Here is a 21476-nt window from a genome sequence, read left to right as displayed (position 1 = left end):
CATAGCTTATACTGACTTAAGCTGTAGTGTGTATATAGCCTGAGAGAAACAGTCATTAACTCAACCTAGGCAGCAGCTTCTGTGTATTGTGAGGGGTGTGGGGAGAATTTGAATCAGGATATTGTGGCTATATTGGCACTGTAGACTTTCTGAAATTCTCCCACTGTTGCTCTAGTGACAGTGGGATGGTTGGTGTAGGCCAGTTGCCAATGTTTTTGCCACGATCACATAACCGTGCTCAGAACAAGTCTAGAGGATGCAATGGCAAAAAGCTGGCAGCTGGTCTGCACTTGTACAACCCTTGTTAGTACTGACAGAGTCACAACAGTGCTAGAGCAAGTAGGTGACAATGTCAAAGTCCCCAGCATCAAACAAGGCTGGAAGGGTAGGGGGGTGTACTAGGAGCCCTTACATTAAGGGCTTGCATGTTGTTATGATGTCTAACACTTATTTATAATTGAAGATTTTTTTTTGCAGTTTTCACAGTTTCTAAACATTCCCTAAAAATAGATCTTGGACTTAGAGTTAGTGGGATCTAGGTCAGCAAAATGTTTCCAAGTGTACCCAGATGGGAAAGGTGTTTAGAAATAGCTGCAGGAAGGGCAAGGGAAGATTGGGCATAACACTACACTTAATTTTTATATTGAGAAGCATTTTCAAGCCCAGGGGTGCCTGGGGAAGAAACTAAAAGCAGCAAGATGTTGCCCTTTGGGGAGATCGTGATCGATCTGATTGGTTATGAAACTTTTTAAAATGTAACTCCTACAAGAAATAAATACCTTTAGCTTAACGTTCTATCAGTAAATGTGTGTTTTCCCTTCTTTAAGGCGAAGCAGAGAGCAGAGGTTCTTCAGTCCACACACAGGTTTTTCTCTGAGCAGCAACAACCGAGCAAACCAATAGGAGGCAAAGCTCAAAAAGTGGACGAAAGTGGAAGCAAACCTGCTGAGGCAATGACGGACTCCTCGGGGGTCTGCCAGGACAAAGTGGAGGAAAAGCCTGCCCCTGCACCTGCTGTCACCACAAAACCTGTTAGAACTGGACCAATCAAACCTCAGGCAATCAAGACAGAAGAAACAAAATCTTAAAGGCTGTGTTTCTATGATGCTGAGGGGGTGGGGGGCAACAGCGTGAACCTGTAGCCCAAAGGGCAAAACAGTAGTCTTCTATCCCTTCATGGCGCCAAACAGTATAAAGGAAGATAGACGCTACTGGCATTGACAGACATAAACAGCTGCAAGTCCAATAACGCTCTGTCTCTTTGGGCTTGCAGCTTCTCTAATATAGCATGAAGTCTGCTTTTGGTGGAGTGTATGTGCGTATATTGACATACACATCTATATGCCATCCAGATACATAATGGGAAATAGCACAGCAGGGGAGAAGATGGCTGAAGAACTGGGAGGGTGAACACTTTTATTCATGCTCTGCTGTTCTTCAGCTGCTATTTCATCTTTTATAAGCTGTCTCTCTCCGATCATGCAGTCTGAAGACAGTGCTGGACAGAGTAAGGTGTGTTTATTTTTATTTTTTTTTAGTGACTTGAGAGGCTGCTGTTTCGCAATAAAAAAATGGGAATTAATATAATTGGCAAGTCACATAGAGTAGTTTATCCTTCACCACATGGCATCTAAAGTAATAGAACACAATTAGTGACATCAACATTGTGTCAAATTTCCCTGAAAAGGCAGTGTTTGACTGCTGTTGCTTTTGTTTGATATGATGATGTACTTAGATCACGACAGTAAAGTGTCGCTTGGCACACAGGCTACTCTCTATACCCACACCGCCTCAGACATTCACCCCTTGGATTTAAAAGCCTAATTGCATTAATAGTCAAATGAGTTCTGTTCACCTCTGTTTGGCTATCCGTATATGAAGCCAGTAGTCTTTAACCAGTTTCCAGCTTTTGTCTGTGTAGAGCAATGAGCACTTAGAACTGTGCTGCTAGATTAAAGAGAAACTTTATCAGAGTAAAGAGAACCTTATCTTAAAAAGGTGCATTGTTAGGTCAGAGCTGCATCGCACCTCCTTGCCCACTGTGTGCTGGAAAGTAGAATCAAGTCAAATAATGCCTTTTTAATTGTATCCTCTATTATAGCTGTAGGACAGTACTGTATGATACTTCTGTGAATGTAAGATATCCTGTACCTGCTTATGATATGTAGTAGTGACTGTGCTATACCAGAGCTGTTTTTAATAATGTTTTTTTCCCAGACAATGATTGAGAAGCTAATAAAAGGCACCAGGTACCACATCAATAACAGAATTTGCTGTTTTTTTCTGGGATTTTTTGTTTTTTTACTTTCTGGAAGGAAGTATGCTGAAAGTCTAATGTGTATAATTTTGTTCAGATGACTGCAGAAGCTGGAAAGGCTGTTGCTGCTATTGATGCCTAGTGAATTGCTATTGGTTATCTTTTTATATAAATATATATATAATTTGAATTTTTGGAAACTTTAGCTGTGATGTCAACTTTGGAAAAAAGTATCCCACTTGTACTGTGAGTTGGCATTGTACAGAAATTAACAGCCATATTGGTCTAGAAATGTTCAACTTAATTTTTTTTCCATTTGTACAGGGGTAATACTGTATTAAATATGTAAGGTCTTATTTACATGGGTTTGATTACAGAAACTAATAAAATATTCTCTAAATAAAGTATCCTGGTAATTTTATAAACCATTAGTCTACATGCTTACAGGCAAAAAAGAATGTGTGAAGTATCACTCTTGCTGTATGGATGGCATACGTTATGCTTTAAGAAGAAAACTTATAGCAGTTGAATTTCTAAAACAACTTATATATGGTCAACAAGGCTTGCCTCCCTCACAGTACATTTCTCTCCTATTAATCCTACAGTGAAGAGCTAATGGGACATAGTTTAGCCATACTGGATCAGACTCTTAGTTTATCATTTCATGTATCTTGCCTCCAGCACTGGCTAATATCTGATGCTTAAGAGCATGAAGTAAATCTCCCATAATGCTTCTGGGCAATTGTCCACTTCATGGAGTAAAATAGGAGGGGAGAATTCCTTTGACTGCCATAGAGATCAGGTCATCACATGTTTATAACGACAGTTGTGGTCATCCAAATACTGCAGTCATATTCATAGTGACGGACTATTAAACACAAGATCATGATTTGCCAGCTCAAGCAGGAGAGGGTCGCGATATAAACACATGTTCAAGACTAGTAAAAAGTACAAAAATTCCAACTACATTACTTACATCATTTCCCCAAGCTGCTGTAATATGAAGGTTTTCTACATTCCGGCAGCCAGTTCGCCACTACACAATCTACCTTAAATGCATGAAAATGTGCCATTGGATGACACCTTTGGAAGCCCTTGCTAGGAGTATAAAGCAAATATTCACTTTAAACCCAGAAGCTTTGTTCATTCTTAGTGTTTCTAATGTAGTCTTCAGCATGGTGTCTGACTGCCAAGATGTTCATCCCCCTTACCCTGCAAGTTGCAACATCCTTCCCTCCATTGCAGACAGCCAGATGGAACTAGTATCTGAAACACAAGGTAATTAAGTGAAATGGTTGGGAATGCATCCCTAAAATGATAGTAAATTAGTTAAACATATGTGTATGTTCTTTAACTGGCCACTAGAGTGTGCCCTTGCTTCATACCAATTACCTGAAAATGTATCGATTTATCTTACTGCCCATGGCCTCCGAAGAATGTGACCAAACTGCAAAATTAAGAAATAAGCCAATAGCAAGATTTCAGCAGCTGCTTTTGCAGAAGCTGATGGCCTGTTCTGTTACACCATGTTGGGGTACCAGGGGAAAGTGTATGGAAGGATTGGTCTTCCCTGTACCCAAAAGGACCCAGACTGAAGGCAATGGCTTGGAAAGAGTTAAAGTAGAAGCAGGAAGTTTAGCCTATGCAGAGCGCTGAAAGAGGGGCATGTTACTGACAAGAAGAGCCAGCACTTCAGTAGGCCTACAGCAGTAGGGGCTAAAGATGCAATAACCAGCAGACAAAAAGAGGAGTGGTGTACTACAGCTCTTCCTCCTGCTACTTACACCTTTGAAACATATGTAAGTGGGTATGTCCTGTTCAGCCATGGGGATTGCAAGCAACCGTGGTCACAAACGATCAGATTAAAAATCCTGTCATTGCAGATTCTTAGGAGACCAAAGGCCTTGTCTCCATACAAAAGGGTTTGCCCAGTGCAGTTATACCCACAAACCCTCCTTGTTGAGACATAGCTTATATGGGCAAAGAAAGTATTTTTGCAAATGAAGCTCCCACCCGAAAAAAAAAAAAAAAAAAAAAAGCTATGCTGGCAAAGGGACTTCTGTCAATACAACTGAGTCTACACTAGGCATTTGCTGGCATAGCTTTAAGAGTGTGACTGGTTTAACAGTGGTGTGATTTTAACAGGTAGGGGATCTGCTCGCTATGCCCCTACTTATACATCCCAAAATGCCATTGGCCGCCTTGGCAACAAGGGCACACTGCTGACTCATATCCAGCTTCTCGTCCACTGTCACCCCTAGGTCCTTTTCCGCAGAACTGCTGCCTAGCCATTTGGTCCCTAGTCTGTAGCTGTGCGTTGGGTTCTTCCGTCCTAAGTGCAGGACTCTGCACTTATCCTTATTGAACCTCATCAGGTTTCTTTTGGCCCAATCCTCCAATTTGTCTAGGTCCCTCTGTATCCTATCCCTGCCCTCCAGCGTATCTACCACTCCTCCCAGTTTAGTATCATCCACAAATTTGCTGAGAGTGCAATCCACACCATCCTCCAGATCATTTATGAAGATATTGAACAAAACCGGCCCCAGGACCGACCCTTGGGGCACTCCACTTGACACCGGCTGCCAACTAGACATGGTGGGTAGTACATAGGAGTGCAAAGCAACTCTGTATAGTGATCCCAGGAAGTGGAGGCCTCTTGACATTGCAAATCTCTACCCTTGCAGGTTTGCCAGTTTGCTGTACATTTACTCTGCTGGTTGCTGTGGTGTAGGGACCCTTGCTGAACAAAGCAGTTATTGCTCCTGCACAGTGATAGACCTTGAGATGCGTTCCCATTGCAGGAGCTGGGGTTTGTCAGGCTAAAGAGTCAGAAACCAGATCTAGGGAAGAGACTCCCAAGTATGGCAGTAAATCTAATTGTGTGGGCTTAGCAACAGTAACTGAGTGGCTCCTGGCCACAGGCTGCGGCCTTTGAACCTGAGCAGCACTATTGTATGGTGAGTTCAAGTCTTCTAGAGTGAGGAAGGATCACATTCTAGTTAGGGAGACAAAGGCTCAATTGCTGGCTTGGCAACAGGCTTCCCGTGGGTTGCAGCACCAGCAGTAGGCCACAATGTCTCTTGCTGGGTCAATCACTAAGGCCCAGGCCCTGAGCTAGGTAGGTACCTAACCCTCCAGTTGAGCATTAGGTGCGAAATACCTTTGAGGATCCAGGCCTTGGGGTGTCTGTGCCTTGGTCCCTGGCTTTCAAAAGGGGATAACAGTACTGTTCTACCTCACAGGGATGATGTGAGAGGAAATACGTTAAAGATAGACACTCAGATACTGTGGGTTGTGGGGGCCCTGGAAGTATCTTAGCAGGTAGAAAAGCCATCTGTTCTGCTTGCACCCCTCAATACAGTCTCCAGGTCCAAGCAATTGGCTGTGAGCAGCCAGCTGACTGGCACCAGAAGATGCTGAGCCAAGCTAGGGGCCAGGCTGGAAATCTTTGGGACCTGAGAATTCCTGTTGCCAAAAGAAATGAAGGGCTGCTTTAGACACAGAGGGTATGTCTGCACTGCACATCAAGTGTGGGTTCTGATTCAGGTTTGAGCCTAAGTCTGACTTCCGTCCACACGCAAATCAGCCTGACTGGGTTCCTGCTGGTGAGGTGGGGTGTCAGAGCCTGAGTTGTGCCAAGATTCAGGTCCAAGCCCTGTCATTTTGCAGTAGGGACACAGCTCAAACCACAGACTCGAGTCAGAAAGGCTTCACAGTGCAGTGTGGACGCATTAGCATAGCGGTGAGGTCCAGCAATTGTCCAGACCCGGGTTTGCAATGCAGTGGAGACAGAGCCAGTGTTTGTACTGATTGACCTACGTCAGCTTGGAAACCTTACTGGGGACGCAGCAACGCTGCCTTACAGGTGCTGGTGTCGCGATTGCTAGTTCCCATCAGTTACCTGGCCGTACCAGCATAACTGCATCCAAAAAACCAGTGTAAAACCTGTCTCTGAATTGGCCCTAAGCTGTGCAGAGGTTCCAAAAAGTCACCCAAACATTTGTGATGGCTCACGCAGCTTCAGCACTCGAGCCATTTGGGGGGCAAAGGTTTGTCTTGGCTACTGCAGTGGATCTGTTGCCAGCAAGTAATTGCAGAGAGGTCACTGCAATTGCTTGAAACTTCACAGCTGCAGCACTGTTAGGCCTCAGGCCTGTTTGCTCTAAAATCATGCCCCCGTCCCCACCACCTCCGCTCAAGGGAGAATCTCCATTTGTTCATGTCTAGCAGTACATGGTCTATGATATCCACTGGACAGTTCTGTTTCAATTCAGTAGAGGGCAACGGTTCACCTAGAAACTCTCTGAATCGCCGTTATTTTAGCCCAACCAGTGGCCATGCCCCTAGTTCTCCTTCTCCCTTGAGGCCTTCTCCGTTCTCACACTCCTCCCTTCTCCATTTTCACCTCCTGCCATAACTTTATCTTGGGGCACTCTGCCAGTGGGAAAAGACCCCCTTATGTGGCTTACTGGGCTACTGTAACACCTCTAACTAGGGAGCCGATTGAGGCGTACAGGACTGGCAAAGCATCTGGGCGGATATTACGCCAGGTGTGTTGGAGGCCTTGTCGAAGGCCTTGCTAGCTTAGGGAGCCATTCTCCCTTAGGCCATTGTTCGAAATCCAGCCCCGGGCAGTCAAGCCCCCCATCACCCCCAGCTGCTCTGCATTCGGGGCCCTGGGTGAAATGCAGTGATGGCTCCGAGTTCTATTTATCTCTGCGGGCCAGGCGGTCACATCACTAACCCCACGGCACACCTGGTGCTTCCCCAGCAGAGACACCTAAGGACTGACTGGGACCTGGCAACAGCGTGACCCTCTTGTGGCCCTGCTAGGTCGGGATGAGGCCATTAGAAGGGCGGGGAGGGGGCAGAAGACCTGGTTCGTTTGCCCTGTTCCGTGGATCACTAGAAGCTTAGGATCCAGTGTGGGCCCCGCCAGCACCCTGTGGGAGACCGAGAACACCCGAGAGGCAGTGGAGCCCACTGGCAAGCTGCTCTTGCTTTATTCTGAGGTGCTGAGGTTGAAGCAGGAGAGTTGCATCAGGAGGTGAGGAAAGTCCCTCTGGGAGGGGAACTGCAGGCTGTGCACGGTGCCACATGGCCAGGGGAGCCTGGGCCAGGTCAGGACAGAAGGGCAGGAAGGAAGCCTGGTGAGTCAGAGGAATGGGAACTGACGGGTCTAGCTGAGGAGCCAGGTGCTGCTCCAGCGATTAGCCGGCACGGCCCCCCGGGCTAAGTGCTTGGCGCAAGCCATCCGGGCAAAGGATCGAGTGGAGCGTCCCGAGAGTAGACAGCACAGCTGGCTGGGACCGGGGGAGTGCAGCTGCGGTCAATCTGCGAGAGCAGTTCCAGGTGAGGGGGACAGCACCTCTGGCCTGCAGAGTACACCGCCAGCAGAAGCGGTGGGAATAGAGGGGAGTCGGGAGAAGGCTGAGCTAGTGGGGCTGGGCTGGGAGACGGGCTGTCCATGGAATAAACAGCACAGCTGACTGGGACAGAAGAGGATCCCAGCCCAGGCTGCACTGAGGAGTCCAGGTGAGAAAACAAGGTCCGCTCGAGAGAGTAAACAGCATAAGTCCTGGGCAGAGGCAGAGCAGGGCTCCGGCCAGCTGGAGCCCCCGGGGCCAGGTAAGGCGCTGAGCTCCTGTCCATGGAGTACACCGCGTAGCATCTGGGCACAGGCAGTGCGGGGCTCTGCTTAGCTCGCTCCGTCGGCTCCCAGGGAGGGGACAAGCTCTGATTCCTGGAGTAGAAGGCCCAGCTGGTGGAGAGAGGAGGCGTACAGCTCTGATCCACGTGGGACAATGTGGGCGCAGGCCTGGCCATGGAGTAGACAAAGCGACTTCCTGCAGCGGGAGGCATGGGCCTCGCCATGACTTGAGCCCATGGCCCCACCAGAGGGGGTGTATTCAGGGGCCGGTTGTAGAGAGCACAGCTTGCAGGGACAGGGGAAGTGGGACTCCGGTCAACCTGAGCCAGCAGCTCCCGGTGAGGGCATGTCCTGCGGCCCAGCGGGTGAAGCGTGAATCTGCTGGGCAATGGAGGCTGTTTCCCCAGCGCTCGCAGGGAGGAACCTGGGTCCCGGGAGGAGGCAGCATGGCTGGCGGGACCCGGACCAGGGGGAACCATGGCAGGTGTCCCAGTGCATCGCCCTCCGTCCCTCACCGCCGTGATCAGCTCACGTCTGCGTCTCAGCTCCTTGCTCCCCGGCCTGTGGGGGGAAAGAGAAATGGGTCACGCGGCACTTCCGAGGGTCTGTTTCCACCTCGCTGCCCTGAATGGCCAAGCCCCCAGCATGCAGAGAGAGAGAGAGTATGGCCTGCTGGAGTTTCACATGCCAGTCGGGGCGTATCCCCATCTCCCTGCACAGAAATGTACATGCTCTACTCCCTACCCAGCACCGTGCGTGCACCCCACGCCCAGGCCAGAGCACAGCTCAGGCCAGTTGTGTTACAAGGCACCAGTCCCCTTCTCATCCCAGCTCAGGTGGGTCTGCAAGGTGAGCCCAGGAGGCATTCTCCACACCACAGCTAAAAGAGCTGCATGCTGACCCCATGCACTAGGCAGGCAAGTGGAGAACCAGGCCTGTCTGCCTCCACGCCCTTTCTGGCTTTGCTAAGCAATATTTGCTGGTATCGTAGAATATGTGGGACCTCAGGATAGGGTAATGACTCACCAGTCAGTCTGGGGCTATTCAGACTATGGCATGGACTGCTCTGCTGTCTTCCCAGGGTAGGATCCAGCCATGCCTGCCTCTTCCTTTGAATGGGTGGGATTGAAAAGACACGTGCCTTCCTACTTCCTTAGCTCGTGGAACACTCTAATCTCTCGGGAAACACAGTCCCCACCCCTCTGCTCACATCTTGCTCTGGAACTGCCCCACGTTCCCCAAGAAAAGGTCTCACCACCTCTGCCATTATCCCCCTATGCAGCTCATCGGTGGGATCAAACCCACCTCAACACAGCACTAGCAGCCTCATAGACCTCATCCATGCTCCAGCCTCCTTCTGGAGACAGGGACGTTCTGCCAGCACAGGGCCCAGCCACCTCCATGCAGGGAACACACTGAACCTTCCTTTGGCTCTAAACTGCATCATTAACCCTTTGTACCCTGCACCTCCCCAGCCTCCCCTAGCTATGGCTTTCTGTAGTGTTTAGCGTGGGTGCAGCTAACTACTGACCCTTGTGAAGCGCATCCTGGCCCCAAAGAGAGAGATTTCCTGGCGGTGAGTGTGACTTAGTGGGTCTGGGGATTTTTACCCCCTAAGAGCATTGATGCTGGGGCCGCTGTATCACCCCTTGCTCGCCACACTGGCCCTAGCTGATTTCTCCCTGGTAACAACAGAACAGAAACGAACTCACCCCACGCGAGGGGCTGCGGAGACCCAAATGCCACACAGCTGCCCTCCCAGACTGACAGGTGTTCTCTCTACCGCTTGCTCCAGTCCAAGCTGTCAGCTCCCTCCACAACACGTGTGGCAGAAGGTTCTGAGCCCCTCATCACATGGTAAAGTCATGACATCCCAGCCCCGGCTCTGAGCCACACCTGTGTACCTCCGGAGCAGCATCGCTGATGTCCCCCACGCTACTCCCGATTTACCCTGCAGCGACTGAGAGCAGGGATTGGCCCCCGGTCTGCATTGTGGGGCTTTGCACGCCGCTTGCCCAAAACTGCCTTCTGGCTGGGCCTCTGTCACGCACCTGTGCGAGCTCCCAACACAGCATCGCACCGACGAGATCCAACCAACATTCCTTGTGATCATTCTGATAGGTGGGTGGGTGTTAATGACAGAGCTGCAGTTCCCACCTCAGTGGTAATATTCTGGGAAGGGTGGGGATCCTCAGGTTCAGATTTTGCCCTGGGCCCCCAGAATCCCTCTGTGCAGCCCTGCCTCCTGCTGGTGATGTCTGTCTACAGCAGCTCTCCAGGGCAGCAATTGTCTCTTACTATGTATTTGTACAGCAACTAGCGCTCTGCTGCTGCCTTGATCTTTGGCTGGTGCCTCTGGAGTATAACCAGCCCTCCTAACCCAGGCAGAGCTTAACAGACAAAGCAATAGCTGCTCCGCTGCCTGACATGCAAGGAGTTTTCCACTAACAGCCCACTGAATGCTGTCCTCTCCCAGCCTCCGTACCCTACCCCTGTTAGCCCGAACACACACTGCAGCTATGTCCCAACATTTCACGCGCATGCTTTAAATGATAAAACCCCCTGCAATGTTTTTAAAGTATCTCTCAGATGCCCCTCTACTAGCCAGAGCTAGTCACTCTTCCATAACCAAGTACACAATTATGTGAGTTAAGTGACCCCCTTGTCGCTCTGATATCTTGGGACCCTACAACACTGCAACCCATGAAGAGCAAACAGCTGATATGCATCATGCTAAGGGCCTAGTCCCCCCTGCTTCTGTTATTCTCAGTTGCCTCAGTTTAACTCTGGCATGCTTAATGTGACAGCTGCCTTTCAACTAGGCAAATCCCTCCAATTAGCCCAGGCCAAAGTCAAGCCAGCTACTGAAGTGTATAAAGGGGAGGGTGCTCAGTTAAGCTAACAGAGTTGTTCGTTCTTTTGCAAGGAAAAAATGGCTGGTAAAAACTAAATTTTCTGTTGGGTTTTAACATTTTTTAGGCTTTGTTTTTTTTAAATTTTCTCTCATGTATGTATTGTAGCAAAGGATCATGACATGCAGGAGAAACAGGAGAAAGAATTTTGTCTAGTTAACAAGGTAGGTGCAGTAAATTTTCTAGCTTTTACCATGTACTTCCTTTATATAAGGAACACAAGATTTAATAATAAAAAACAAACCAACAAACAAAAAGTAGATGAAATCAAGGACTCCTGAGTCTTCAGACTATGATAAAGTGGTCTGTATTTTGCCTTTTTGTCATCAACTTTGTGACAGTAAGGTAAGATAAAAATTCACTCTCCCAAAAAAAAAAAATCCTATTTCATTAAGATTATCTTCCTGAGGGAATTTCTCTGCAATCTTCTTGTGCTAAGATACATTTTAGATAATGTAGAAAGCACATGAACTGCTTGCCAAGAGATTTCAGCTAATCTCTAGCACCAAAAAAAAACCTTTCGTGCTCTCCCATATGCTAGTAGAATTCTCATTGATGCCATGCCAGCTCATGTCACCCCGTTTATACACATCTGTTAATTATTGTCTCTTCTCAACTGTAATACACCAGAAGATTTATTAAACAAAAGCATATGTACTGGCTAATGTCAATAGACACCTTGAGGGAAAGCAAATCATGAAGTGAAGCCAAGAAAAAGACTTGATTCTACTTTCTCTTACCCTGGAGTAACTCTGGCTGGTGTAAATGAGAGTGGAATTGAGTCTCTCTGTATTATGTAGGTTCTGAATACATTCTTCACCGCATTGTGATGTAGCTTCCTTGTCCCCAGGAGCTATAACCAATACATTAGGAGGCAAAGTTCATGGTCCAGAAAGTTAGCATTAGCTATTCTGGTAGAGGAGGCCCTAGAAATGCTAGCGATGAGTAGAAAATTGACTTTAAGCCAATCAGGATGCAGATATTTGCATATGTGCTCTAATTGGCTCACACCATTTCATGCTCCATTATTGACCTGTGAGGCAGTCAGCAATAGAAACACAGCTGTTGGCTAGCTGTGAGCTCGGCGAAGTTTTACTTCTGTACCAACATTGTTCATGGAAGCCCTGCTCCCCAAGTGACTTTGTTGGAAAGCTGGTAAATGAGCACTGTTAGCAGCCGCAAGAAGCCTCCACATGCATGAAATGAGGCTCTGCTGTGGTCTGCTGCTGTGCTGGTCTCTCTGTATAATGGGGGAATGAGCCCTAGTGGAGGTGTATGCTGGTAATAAGGAATGGGCCCAAGTCCTGCCATTCAGACGGCATCCAGATGTTCCCAAAGCGTGGGTGGCCTTCCAGAGGAGTGGGGCGTGGCTTCAGGCCCATTGCCATGAGCTGCCTTCCTAGTCCACAGCCTCTTAAAGTGACAGGCCTTCTCTCCCATTTCACAGCACTCAAGGCCAGCAGGGACCATTGGGTGATCTATTCTGGCCTTTTATTGGGTCCTTAGATTTCCCACGGTTCCCCCAATATTGAGCCATGAACTTGTATGGCTGCAGCATCTCCTCCAGAAATGCAGCTAGACTACCAGAAGTGGAGGCTTTGCCCCTTCCCTTGGGAGTTTGTTCTAGTGGTTGTTAACCCTCCTTTGATTGAGCTCTTCCATCTCTCACTGTTTTTAACTGATCAAAACGATGGTTAAGAGGTGACCTGATTACAGTGCCTAAGCACCTTCCTTGGGAGAAAACGCCAGGGACTACGGAGCTGTTTAATCTAATCAAGAAAGGCAGAACAAGACGCAGTGGCTGGCAGCTGGAGCCAGACTCTTCCCATTTGGAAATAGGGACACAGGTCTAACCATGTGTTTTCTTCAGCCCTTGACTCATTTTTGTGGCTCTCTTTGGCACCCTCTCCAACACTTCCATGTCCTCTTTAAAATGTGGCCCCCACAACTGCAAACAATATTCTGGGTCTGCTCTCACAAATGCCATGTGCACAGAGGTCAAATCACCTCCCTGCTCTCCTCATGTAAAATAATAAGGTTATCTATGAAGCTGAGGCTGTCTAATGGATCCCCCTTCATGTTAAGCTCTCACAAATGCCAGATATAAAGGGGGATGTAGGAACTGGGGCCGAAAAGGAAAGATAGTTGAGTGGGTAGGGCTCAAGGCTGGGAATGGGGAGACCTGGGTTCAATCCCTCACTCTGTCACTGACTTCCTGTGCCGTGTTGGGCAAGTCATTTAGGCTCAGATCCACAATGGTATTTGGGTGCCTCTGCAGTCCACAAAACCCCCACTTGGCTGCTGCCAAACCCTGCAGGTGCCTGAACTCACTTGGTACCTGAATTTTCAGGGGGAAGTTCCCTTGATGCCTGCGCTGCTGCCTCTCTGTGGGTACCTGGATGCCTAGAGCGCTAATACGAGGCACAGACTGAGAGAAGGGAGGTGGTCCTCTGCCTCTCTTACCTGTGGGGCCTGATCTGGAAGGTGTGCCCAGATGCCACCTATCCCATCGGGTCCTGGCCAAATCTGGCTAGAAGAGGACCCCAACTTTTAGCTCAGGGGTTAGAGCAGTCACCTGGAACATGGGATACCCAGGTTCAGTTCCCCCATCTCTGCCTGAGAGACACTCTGCAGGACCAGCTGGGCCTGGCCCCTGGGGGAGATGGAAGGACAAGCACAGTGCATGACCCTGCAAGATGCTAGTGAGAGCTTCTGGGGCTGGATAAAGAGAATTGGCCTGTAAGCAAGGAAGTTCTCCCCTGATTTTGGTCCCTTCTGCATTTAGAGAAGCAGGACTTTCTACATTCCTTGTAAATAAACAAGATTGTGTCCAAGAAAATGCCAGACTCTGTCAATTTCTGTTTGCCTCTAGAATGCCCTTGGAGGGGGGGGGCAGGCCCCTGAACTTTGACTTGCCGCTGGGTTGAAAAGGGGGAGCAAGACTAAAAGCAAAGTGAAATCTTACATCAAACTTAACTGAGCCCTGGGAGGTTTGGGATAACTCAGGGCCAATGAGCTGGGAAGCATGTGGTGGTTAGTTTCCAATGGCTAGAGCAGGAGAACACAAGGAAGAAAGTTTTGTAATTTGTCATTATTCCTCATAGTAATTCCAGGTATTTGTGTGGAGTCTCTTCATGGCTAAAAAATTTTCAGCCTGTGGCATTTCACAGCTGGCCTGGCATAGCAGGGGGTGCTGGAGTTCAGGCTGAAGGAGTCCTGGTAGATGGCATACCCCGGACTGAAATAGACTGATCCAGAGGACACCTGGATAGGTTTTCACCATGGCCCCCTACATGAGTGCTGATATTTGCTCATTGCTTAACATGAGCTATTGCCAGATCTGGTGACCAACTCATCTCTCTTGCCCGGACAGGAGTACCTGGCTGATGAACCATTTCGAGACATTCCAAATCTACAGGCAAAGCTTGATCAGCTGAAGGGTGAGTCTGTCCCAGGGAGAATGGAGCTGAGAAGGAAATGGTTTAATGCCCTAAAAATGCAGCTGAGTGTTTGGGCTTGGGGGAGGGGAGAACATTGCTAAAGCAGCAGGAGGTGTAATGATTGGTGCAAAATGCTCTTCTAATCCCACTCCCCTCCCTCCAAGAACTAGTCAATACCTACAGAGCCTGTGTTGAGATTGGCCCCCAATGCCATACCCTGCTCGCTGGGGAACTGGTGACTTGAGATTGAACAAGCCAAATGCAGACCGTGATTTTATCCCCTGGTTAAAATAACTTCACTGTTGAGTTGGCAAGTGCTGGTGATGTGGGGGCATCACAGCCTTTGGGCCAGTTCCTCATTTGCTGTGAACTGGCACCGTTCTGCTGATTGCTGGCTTATCCCAGCTCAGGATCTGGCTCTTGTTATCAAAGAGGCCTAGATGAAATTATCAAACACTTGAGAGCGAAGCCAACTAATCTGAGGGAATGCTCCTGAAGAGCTATGTTTGAATTGATTCGTGACCTACAGATGCCACTGGGTCAAATCTAGCCTTTAAAAACGAAAATAGTGTACGTGAAGCCAGGCTTCTTCTTTCAGTGGCAAGAGAGGCAGGGGACAAAAAACCTTTTTTGGGGTAAAAAAAAAAAAAAATCCCTTGAGAAATTTTGAACTAAGTGACTCTAGCCTGGGGAAAACAGCTCCCGTTCTTCGGCCAGGCCCCTGCAGAGCGTGGGGGACGTTGGCGCTGCAGGTGACGAGGCAGTCACCGTGGACATGCGTGCAGAATGGCTACTGCTGTAAATCAATGAGTTGATGCTGCACTCAGTCTTGGTAGGCAGGATGATGACTCTTCTCTCTCTCCTAGGCATGTTTATGGGATATGATGCCACAAGCACAGGAGAAATTGGTAAATTGTCACTTAACTCTTTGCTTGTGACTGCTGCTTCCCTCCTCCTCCTCTGCCAGACCAGATCTGAAGGCCCATCTGCTGCACTCCCAACTATTGGGGTTTGATGTGTCCATGTGTTGGTGGAATCCAAGAATAGTGAACATCCCCATGTTTCACAGGGGTGGGGGCCCTAGGCAGCTCATTGGACCTTCACAAGAAGATCCCTTCCCCCCCATACTCACTCCCTGTGTGGAAGCAGAATATGCCAATGGTGGTTATTTGTGCCCATGGGCACCTTAAGTCTATCCCACTGCCTGCCTCAGTCTTCCTCCTCCCCCAGAACTAGATATCACTTGGTGCCAGAGAATCAGGTCTCTGGTGCTTAGGGTTTAGCACTCATGCTGATGGTAACTGAATGGTGAGGCTGGCAGCTACCATCCTAGGGGCACAAAGGTGGGTCCCCCAGCTCTCCTGTGCCAGTGGGTCCCTTAATGCTTCTTAACAAGGGAGAAAAATGCCTGGTGCCCTGAGATGGGAAGAACTTTGAAGCCATGCTCAGGTACTTGCTGGATGGCTTCCTTGACTAGCTGATGCAAGACTTATTGGTAATGAGTCATTTCCCACCTACTTTCAAGAGGCACTTTTGAGGGGGTGGCAGTGGGCTGCCTTTGTCCTCACACATGAGGTTGGTATGCCTCTCTGAGATGTAGCCAGTCCCAAAGTCTCTGCTATAGCTGCACACTTATACAACTTCCTATTGCTGAATCTGAAATTCTCCACCACCCCCCACTGCCCATGGTGCTTTTGCATTTCAGTAGACTAATCCTGGATGACTAAGAACATGGCCTCTCCTGGATGACTGAGAGCATGGCCTCTCTACATGCATGAAGTACATATACAGTCCCATTCTTTCCCACAAAAACAATCGTGAACTTGAAGGATGTGTTAGAACCAGAGAGGGAGATCATGCCACCTTCAAAGGTCTAGCCTTAACCTGTGGGTGAAAAGTGGGGAGTAGATACCTTGGAGTTCAAGTTGCACTCTATTTGCTTAAAGCCTTTAGGGGACTACCCAGATTGGAAGACTATATCAGATTGCTTTGACTCCTTAGACTAAGGAATCCAGTAACACCGAAACTACTCTGTAGTGCTCTCTCCTTCATTGTAAAGCACCTACCTAAAACCACCCCTGCTGTTTCTTCTGGGCTTATGCTCAATGTAGATGCTGCTCAAAACTCTCCAGGCCCACATCTGAGTAATGCAGAACCAGTTCTGGAGCAGCGATGGGAAGGGGGATGTGGTAAATGACCAAATAGGTCTCTTCCATCTCTAACCCCTGTGATCATGTGATACAGACCATATCTGAGTCTGGTGTTGTTTCAGACTATCCAACGATGAGCAGGATACTGCAGGAGTTTGGGGTTTTCCAAAACCCCTTGGAGCTCAAGGCGCTGGTCCAGGAAATCACAGGGAACACAGGCAGCACCATCCCTTACAAGGACTTCACTATGGTTATGCTGGGCCGCAGATCGACCATGTGCCAACGGTATGTATGGAAGCATACCTGCATCTCCAGGCTTGGGCCAGAGGAAGGAGCTGAATGTGCAATTGGTCAAAAGGATTTGATTTGTCTTTGGTTGTTCCCTGGGTGACAGTTGCCTTCCAATAAAGGGCAAGAGGAGCTACTGGGAGATCTGCAGCTATTTCTAACCTACCTGTCGCTGCAGGATCTGGGCACTAGCATGGTACAGCTGTTGTAGAGAGGGTGGAAGAGTTGACCTTGTGCAAAACTTGTACTTCTGTCCATTTGGTGATCCCTGGGTAACTAACCAGCTAAAGGAACAGGCCCAAGAAGCTGGGGGCCCAACTCTGATAGGCAAACTTTAGTACCTCTGTGCTACCAAGGCAAAACAACTTATTCTGACTAGGGAATCGGACCTCCCTCCTAGGCTGACCGGATAGCAAGTGTGAAAAATTGGGATGGGGGTGAGGAGTAATAGGAGCCTATATAAGAAAAAGCCCCAAATATCGGGACTGTCCCTATAAAATCAGGACATCTGGTCACCCTACTCCCTCCTCCATTTGAGGTCAATGGTTAGCCACATTTACCAATGGGCTGGAGGGCTAAAGATTGCAGGCTACGTTCTTCCCATACAACTCCACTGAAGTCAGCAGGGCAGTTTGCAGGAGTCAGGACAAAACCTGGACCACAGTGTCTGAACTCTACTGGGAATGGCACTTGGGGACATGTCTGAGGGCAGCACCGTGGCTCCTTGGCCGTATAAACAGGGCCAGAAGCTGGTCTCCATTGAATTTGAATGATGTGGAACAGCCCAAAACTATGGAACGATAGCTGAAAATCAGACTCTGCCTGGATCTAGTCACTTGGTCCCAAACTTGAGGTTCCAGGGGTGGAGATATCGGGGGTATTCCCAGCTTCACGCTATACAGTGATGTGTCTCCATGAGACTCTTCACCACTCATTTGAGGTATGACCATTCCCCTGCTGTCTTTGCAGCCCATGTTCTGGCCCCAGCCCACTGGTGCAGTCTAGCTGGAGGTGACACCAACCACTCCAACTTAACTGGCCTGCCTGACTGGAAAGATCAAGGGTGGAGGGAGAGAATGGGGAGACTGTCTAGCTGGTCATCCAAAGACCTTCACAGGTAAAGCAAACCTCCCTCTTCGTGGGGAGCCTTAGGCAGAAAGGTGGGCTTAGGCAGGAACTAATTGTTCATAAGGGGTATTGAAGGCAGTGCTCTGCTGGGTCACTGCCCTTCTGTGCCTCAGTTTCCCCAGCTGTAACCTGGGGATAAAGATAAGAGCTAGGATGTGTCAGTGGTGGTTCCCCCTGGCTCTTGCCATGAGTCCTGCTGTTCACTCTTTCTGCTGCCAGGATCATGCACTACAATGGGAAAGGAGGAGGAGTGGTGAAGAGGCCCAGCCTGATGGATGCTGGCCCCTATGTAACCTACTTGGAATGCACTCTCTCCGGAGTCCCCTCTCCTCTTGCCACTCTCCCGCCGCCACCTCCCCCATCTCCAGTTGATGGCTGCCCTGAGACCTAGCCGGCTGCCTGAGGAATGTGGAGACTGACTCGCTTCGTAGGCTGGAGAGCCTGCTGAGAAGGCAAATCAAATGTCCTGTGGTAGAGTGCATCCAGCTCAGACCTTCCCCAATAAAGAGCTGCCTAGCAACAGTGCGCTGTAGCATGTCTGAGCTGCTGCAGCAGGAAAGCAGAACTGCTGATTGCTGGCGTTATAGCAGCGCCTAAAGGCCCTGTTGTGGAAGGTGCTGTAGGAACACAAGATAGTATCTGTCCCAAAGAGCCTACCATCTAGACATAATCAGACAGGTGGCAAGAGAAACAGCCAGAGGGAGGTGCAGTTACGCATCCCAGCTCTCAGCAGGTCAGTGGTAGAGCCTGGTATAAACCTGGGCTCTTTCAGGTCAGCTCCTAGAATCATATTTGTCCATTGTTCTTACTCAGGTTGTTCAAGAACATAACGTCCATACTGGGTCAGACCAAAGCTCCATCTAACCCAGTATCCTGTCTTCCAACAGTGCCCCAGAGGGAATGAACAGAACAGGGAATCATCAAGTGATCCATCCCCTGTTGCACATTCCCAACTACTAGCAAACCGAGGCTAGGGATACCATCCCTGCCCATCCTGGCTAGTAGCCATTGATGGACCGATCCTCCATGAATTTCTCGTTCTTTTTTGAACCCTGTTATAGTCTTGGCCTTCACAACATCCTCTGGCAAAGAGTTCCACAGGTTGACTGTGTGTTGTGTGCAAAAATTCTTCCTTCGGTTTCTTTTAAACCTGCTGCCTATTAATGTCATTTGGTGACCCCTAGTTCTTGTGTTATGAGAAGTAGTAAACACCACTTCCTTATCTACTTTCTCTACACCAGTCATGATTTTATAGACCTCTATCATATCCCCCTGTAGTTCTCTTTTCCAACCTGAAATGTTCCAGTCTTATTAATCTCTCCTCATATGGAAGCCGTTCCATACCCCTAATAATTTTTGTTGCCTTTTTCCGTAACTTTTCCAATTCGTTTTTTGGGTTTGTTTTTTTTTGTAAGATGGGGCAACTACATCTGCACATAAATGTGGGCGTACCATGGATTTATCTATCCTATTCCTAATGATTCCCAACATTGTTAGCTTTTTTGATGGCTGCTGCAAATTGAATGGATGTTTTTCAGAGAGCTATCCCCAATGACTCCCAGATCTTTCTTTAGAGGTAACCGCTAATTTAGACCCCATTGTTTTATATATATAGTTGGGATTATGTTTTCCAATGTGCATTACTTTGCATTTATCAACATTGAATTTCATCTGCAGTTTTGTGAGGTCCCTTTGTAACTCTTCACAGTCTGCTTTGGACTTAACTAGCTTGAGTAGTTTTGTATCATCTGCAAATTTTGCCACATCACTGTTTACCCCTTTTTCCAGATCATTTATGAATATGGGAACAGGACTGGTCCCAGTACAGACCTCTGGATGACACCCCTGTTTACAGCTCTCCATTCTGAAAACTGAACATTTATTCCTACCCTTTGTTCCCTATCTTTAACAAGTTACCGATCCATGAGAGGACCTTCCCTCTTATCCCATAACAGCTTACTTTGCTTAAGAGCCTTTAGTGAGTGACCTCGTCAAAAGCTTTCTGAAAATCTAAGAACACTATATCCATTGGATCCCCCTTGTCCACACGCTTGTTGACACCCCCCCCCCGCCCACCAAAAGAATTCTAGTAGATTGGTGAGGCATGATTTCCCTTTACAAAAACCATGTTGACTCTTCCCTAACAAACCATGTTCATCTATGTGTCTGACAGTTCTCTTCTTTACTATAGTTTCAACCAATTTGCCTGGTATTGAAGTTAGGCTTACTGGCCTGTAATTGCTGGGATCACCTCTGGAGCCTTTTTTAGAAATTGCCCTCACATTAGCTAGCTGCCAGTCATTTGGTACAGACAGAAGTGAAAGTAAACTGGTATGGTCCGGTACTACATACCAGCAAGAGCTGGTACACAGCTGACCGTACCGGCAGGGGGCAGCTTCCCCAAGCTAGCAAACACCCTCACACTCTTCTGGGGCTAAGTACCTGAGGAGAGTTGGGGAGAGGGACCTACATACAACTTATGGCTTCTGTTGAATATTATGAACTTTGCATGTAATTATATCCAAACCAATTGTCAAACCCCTCTGTGCCTTCCCCTTGGCTCTATAGCCTCCAGAGTGAGCTAAAACCCTCAGGAGAAATTCTTGCAGCCATGATGCAGGGTCATTAAACTTCAATGGTCTTCTATTCAAATGGAAGCCTCCTTGGGAAAAAAGCTGGCCAGATGGAGAGAACAGATTCTGCTAGGTGGGCTAGTAACCAAATAATCATGGGCTGGGAGACTCCAACTGCCTGATGAGGCTGAGCGGGGAATCACATGATAGGGGATAAGAACTTCATAAAAGGATGTGTGTGTCTGTCTCTGTCAATGTCTCTTTCTCTCTCCCTCTCCCCCTCTGCTGCAGCAGCTCCCCCCAGCTTGAGCAGGTGAGGTGGTGAAATGGCTGGAGAGAGAGAATCTGACTTCCCTCTCCCTCCCTCCCAGTCTCACAAGGGAAGCGGGGGAGCTAGAATGCAGGGCAGGGAATTCAGGTGTGGGTTGGTTTCTAGATGGTCTGTGCTCTGTCTGAGTAAAGTGTGCATTTGGGTGAGAGGTCCTTAGGCCAAGCCTGGCTCTATTTGCTTCCACTACAGTGCGTCCCTGAAGGGGTAAACGGTAAACCAGAGTCGGATGGAGCTCGGGCAAATGGTGTGCTTATGTTACTGGGGTGTCTTGGGGGGCAGCATAGGTCCTGGGGGCCTAGGGCAGCTGGGCCACAGGGTCTCTCTTCCATGAAGGGGTGTCAGAGAGGCCAAAGAAGAGGCCATGCTGAAGCCTACTCAGACCAAGGGAAGCTTAAAACCACATAAAGGGCAGACAAGTTCTCCCACAATTCCCCAGGACAAATAGCAGCCCACTTAATGCAGCACAAAGACTCATGGGATGTGCCCCAGATGCCCTAGCGCCATGCCCAGGGGAATGTAGCTGCAGTGAGAATGCAGTAACTGGGTATGGCTTTGCAGTGGGGTTGCTCGGGGCTGGGCTGCAGTGAGGCTATGCCCATAGATGCAAAACAAGATTCTGTCAGTCCTGCTCTCAGCCAGAGGCTGTCCAGAAATGCTGGGTTTAGCTCCCATGCTCAAAGAGGTGGTTTGCTCCCGGGTGATGTAGAGAGATGTGTTAACATGCAACTTTCCAAGATTTAATGCTGA

General features: G+C 48.5%; 2 protein-coding genes across 15 annotated transcripts in view; both read left to right on the top strand.

Moving 5' to 3' along the window:
• PRRC2C (proline rich coiled-coil 2C) overlaps positions 1–2661 on the top strand; it is a 115184-nt gene extending 112523 nt beyond the window's left edge. For all 14 annotated transcript variants that reach the window (XM_073356343.2, XM_073356351.2, XM_073356348.2 and 11 more), the window contains one exon: positions 828–2661. In XM_073356343.2, the coding sequence (XP_073212444.2) occupies positions 828–1088 (261 nt within the window). In that variant the 3' untranslated portion in view covers positions 1089–2661. The remainder of the gene's footprint in view (positions 1–827) is intronic.
• Positions 1480–20740, top strand: LOC140915852 (allograft inflammatory factor 1-like). Its single transcript, XM_073356335.2, has 7 exons — positions 1480–1512; positions 7441–7609; positions 10928–10983; positions 14193–14259; positions 15126–15167; positions 16532–16694; positions 18045–20740. Exons 1-7 carry the CDS (start codon positions 1480–1482, stop codon positions 18214–18216), a joined length of 702 nt encoding a protein of 233 aa, XP_073212436.2. The 3' UTR covers positions 18217–20740.
• Positions 20741–21476: the final 736 nt, after the last annotated feature.

The sequence above is a fragment of the Lepidochelys kempii genome, chromosome 8, assembly GCF_965140285.1.
Source record: "Lepidochelys kempii isolate rLepKem1 chromosome 8, rLepKem1.hap1, whole genome shotgun sequence".
NCBI classification, from domain to species: domain Eukaryota; kingdom Metazoa; phylum Chordata; order Testudines; family Cheloniidae; genus Lepidochelys; species Lepidochelys kempii.
Note: the sequence above shows the minus strand (reverse complement) of the source record. Positions and strands in the feature narration are given on the sequence as shown.

Bases quoted from the DNA above. Each gene is read 5' to 3' on its own strand.
- LOC140915852 (XM_073356335.2), top strand. From the start codon at position 1,480: ATGCAGTCTGAAGACAGTGCTGGACAGAGTAAG. The intron at 7,610-10,927 runs GTGAGGGGGACA...TATGTATTGTAG, and splicing joins ATCTGCGAGAGCAGTTCCAG to CAAAGGATCATGACATGCAG. The intron at 16,695-18,044 runs GTATGTATGGAA...TTCTGCTGCCAG, and splicing joins AGATCGACCATGTGCCAACG to GATCATGCACTACAATGGGA.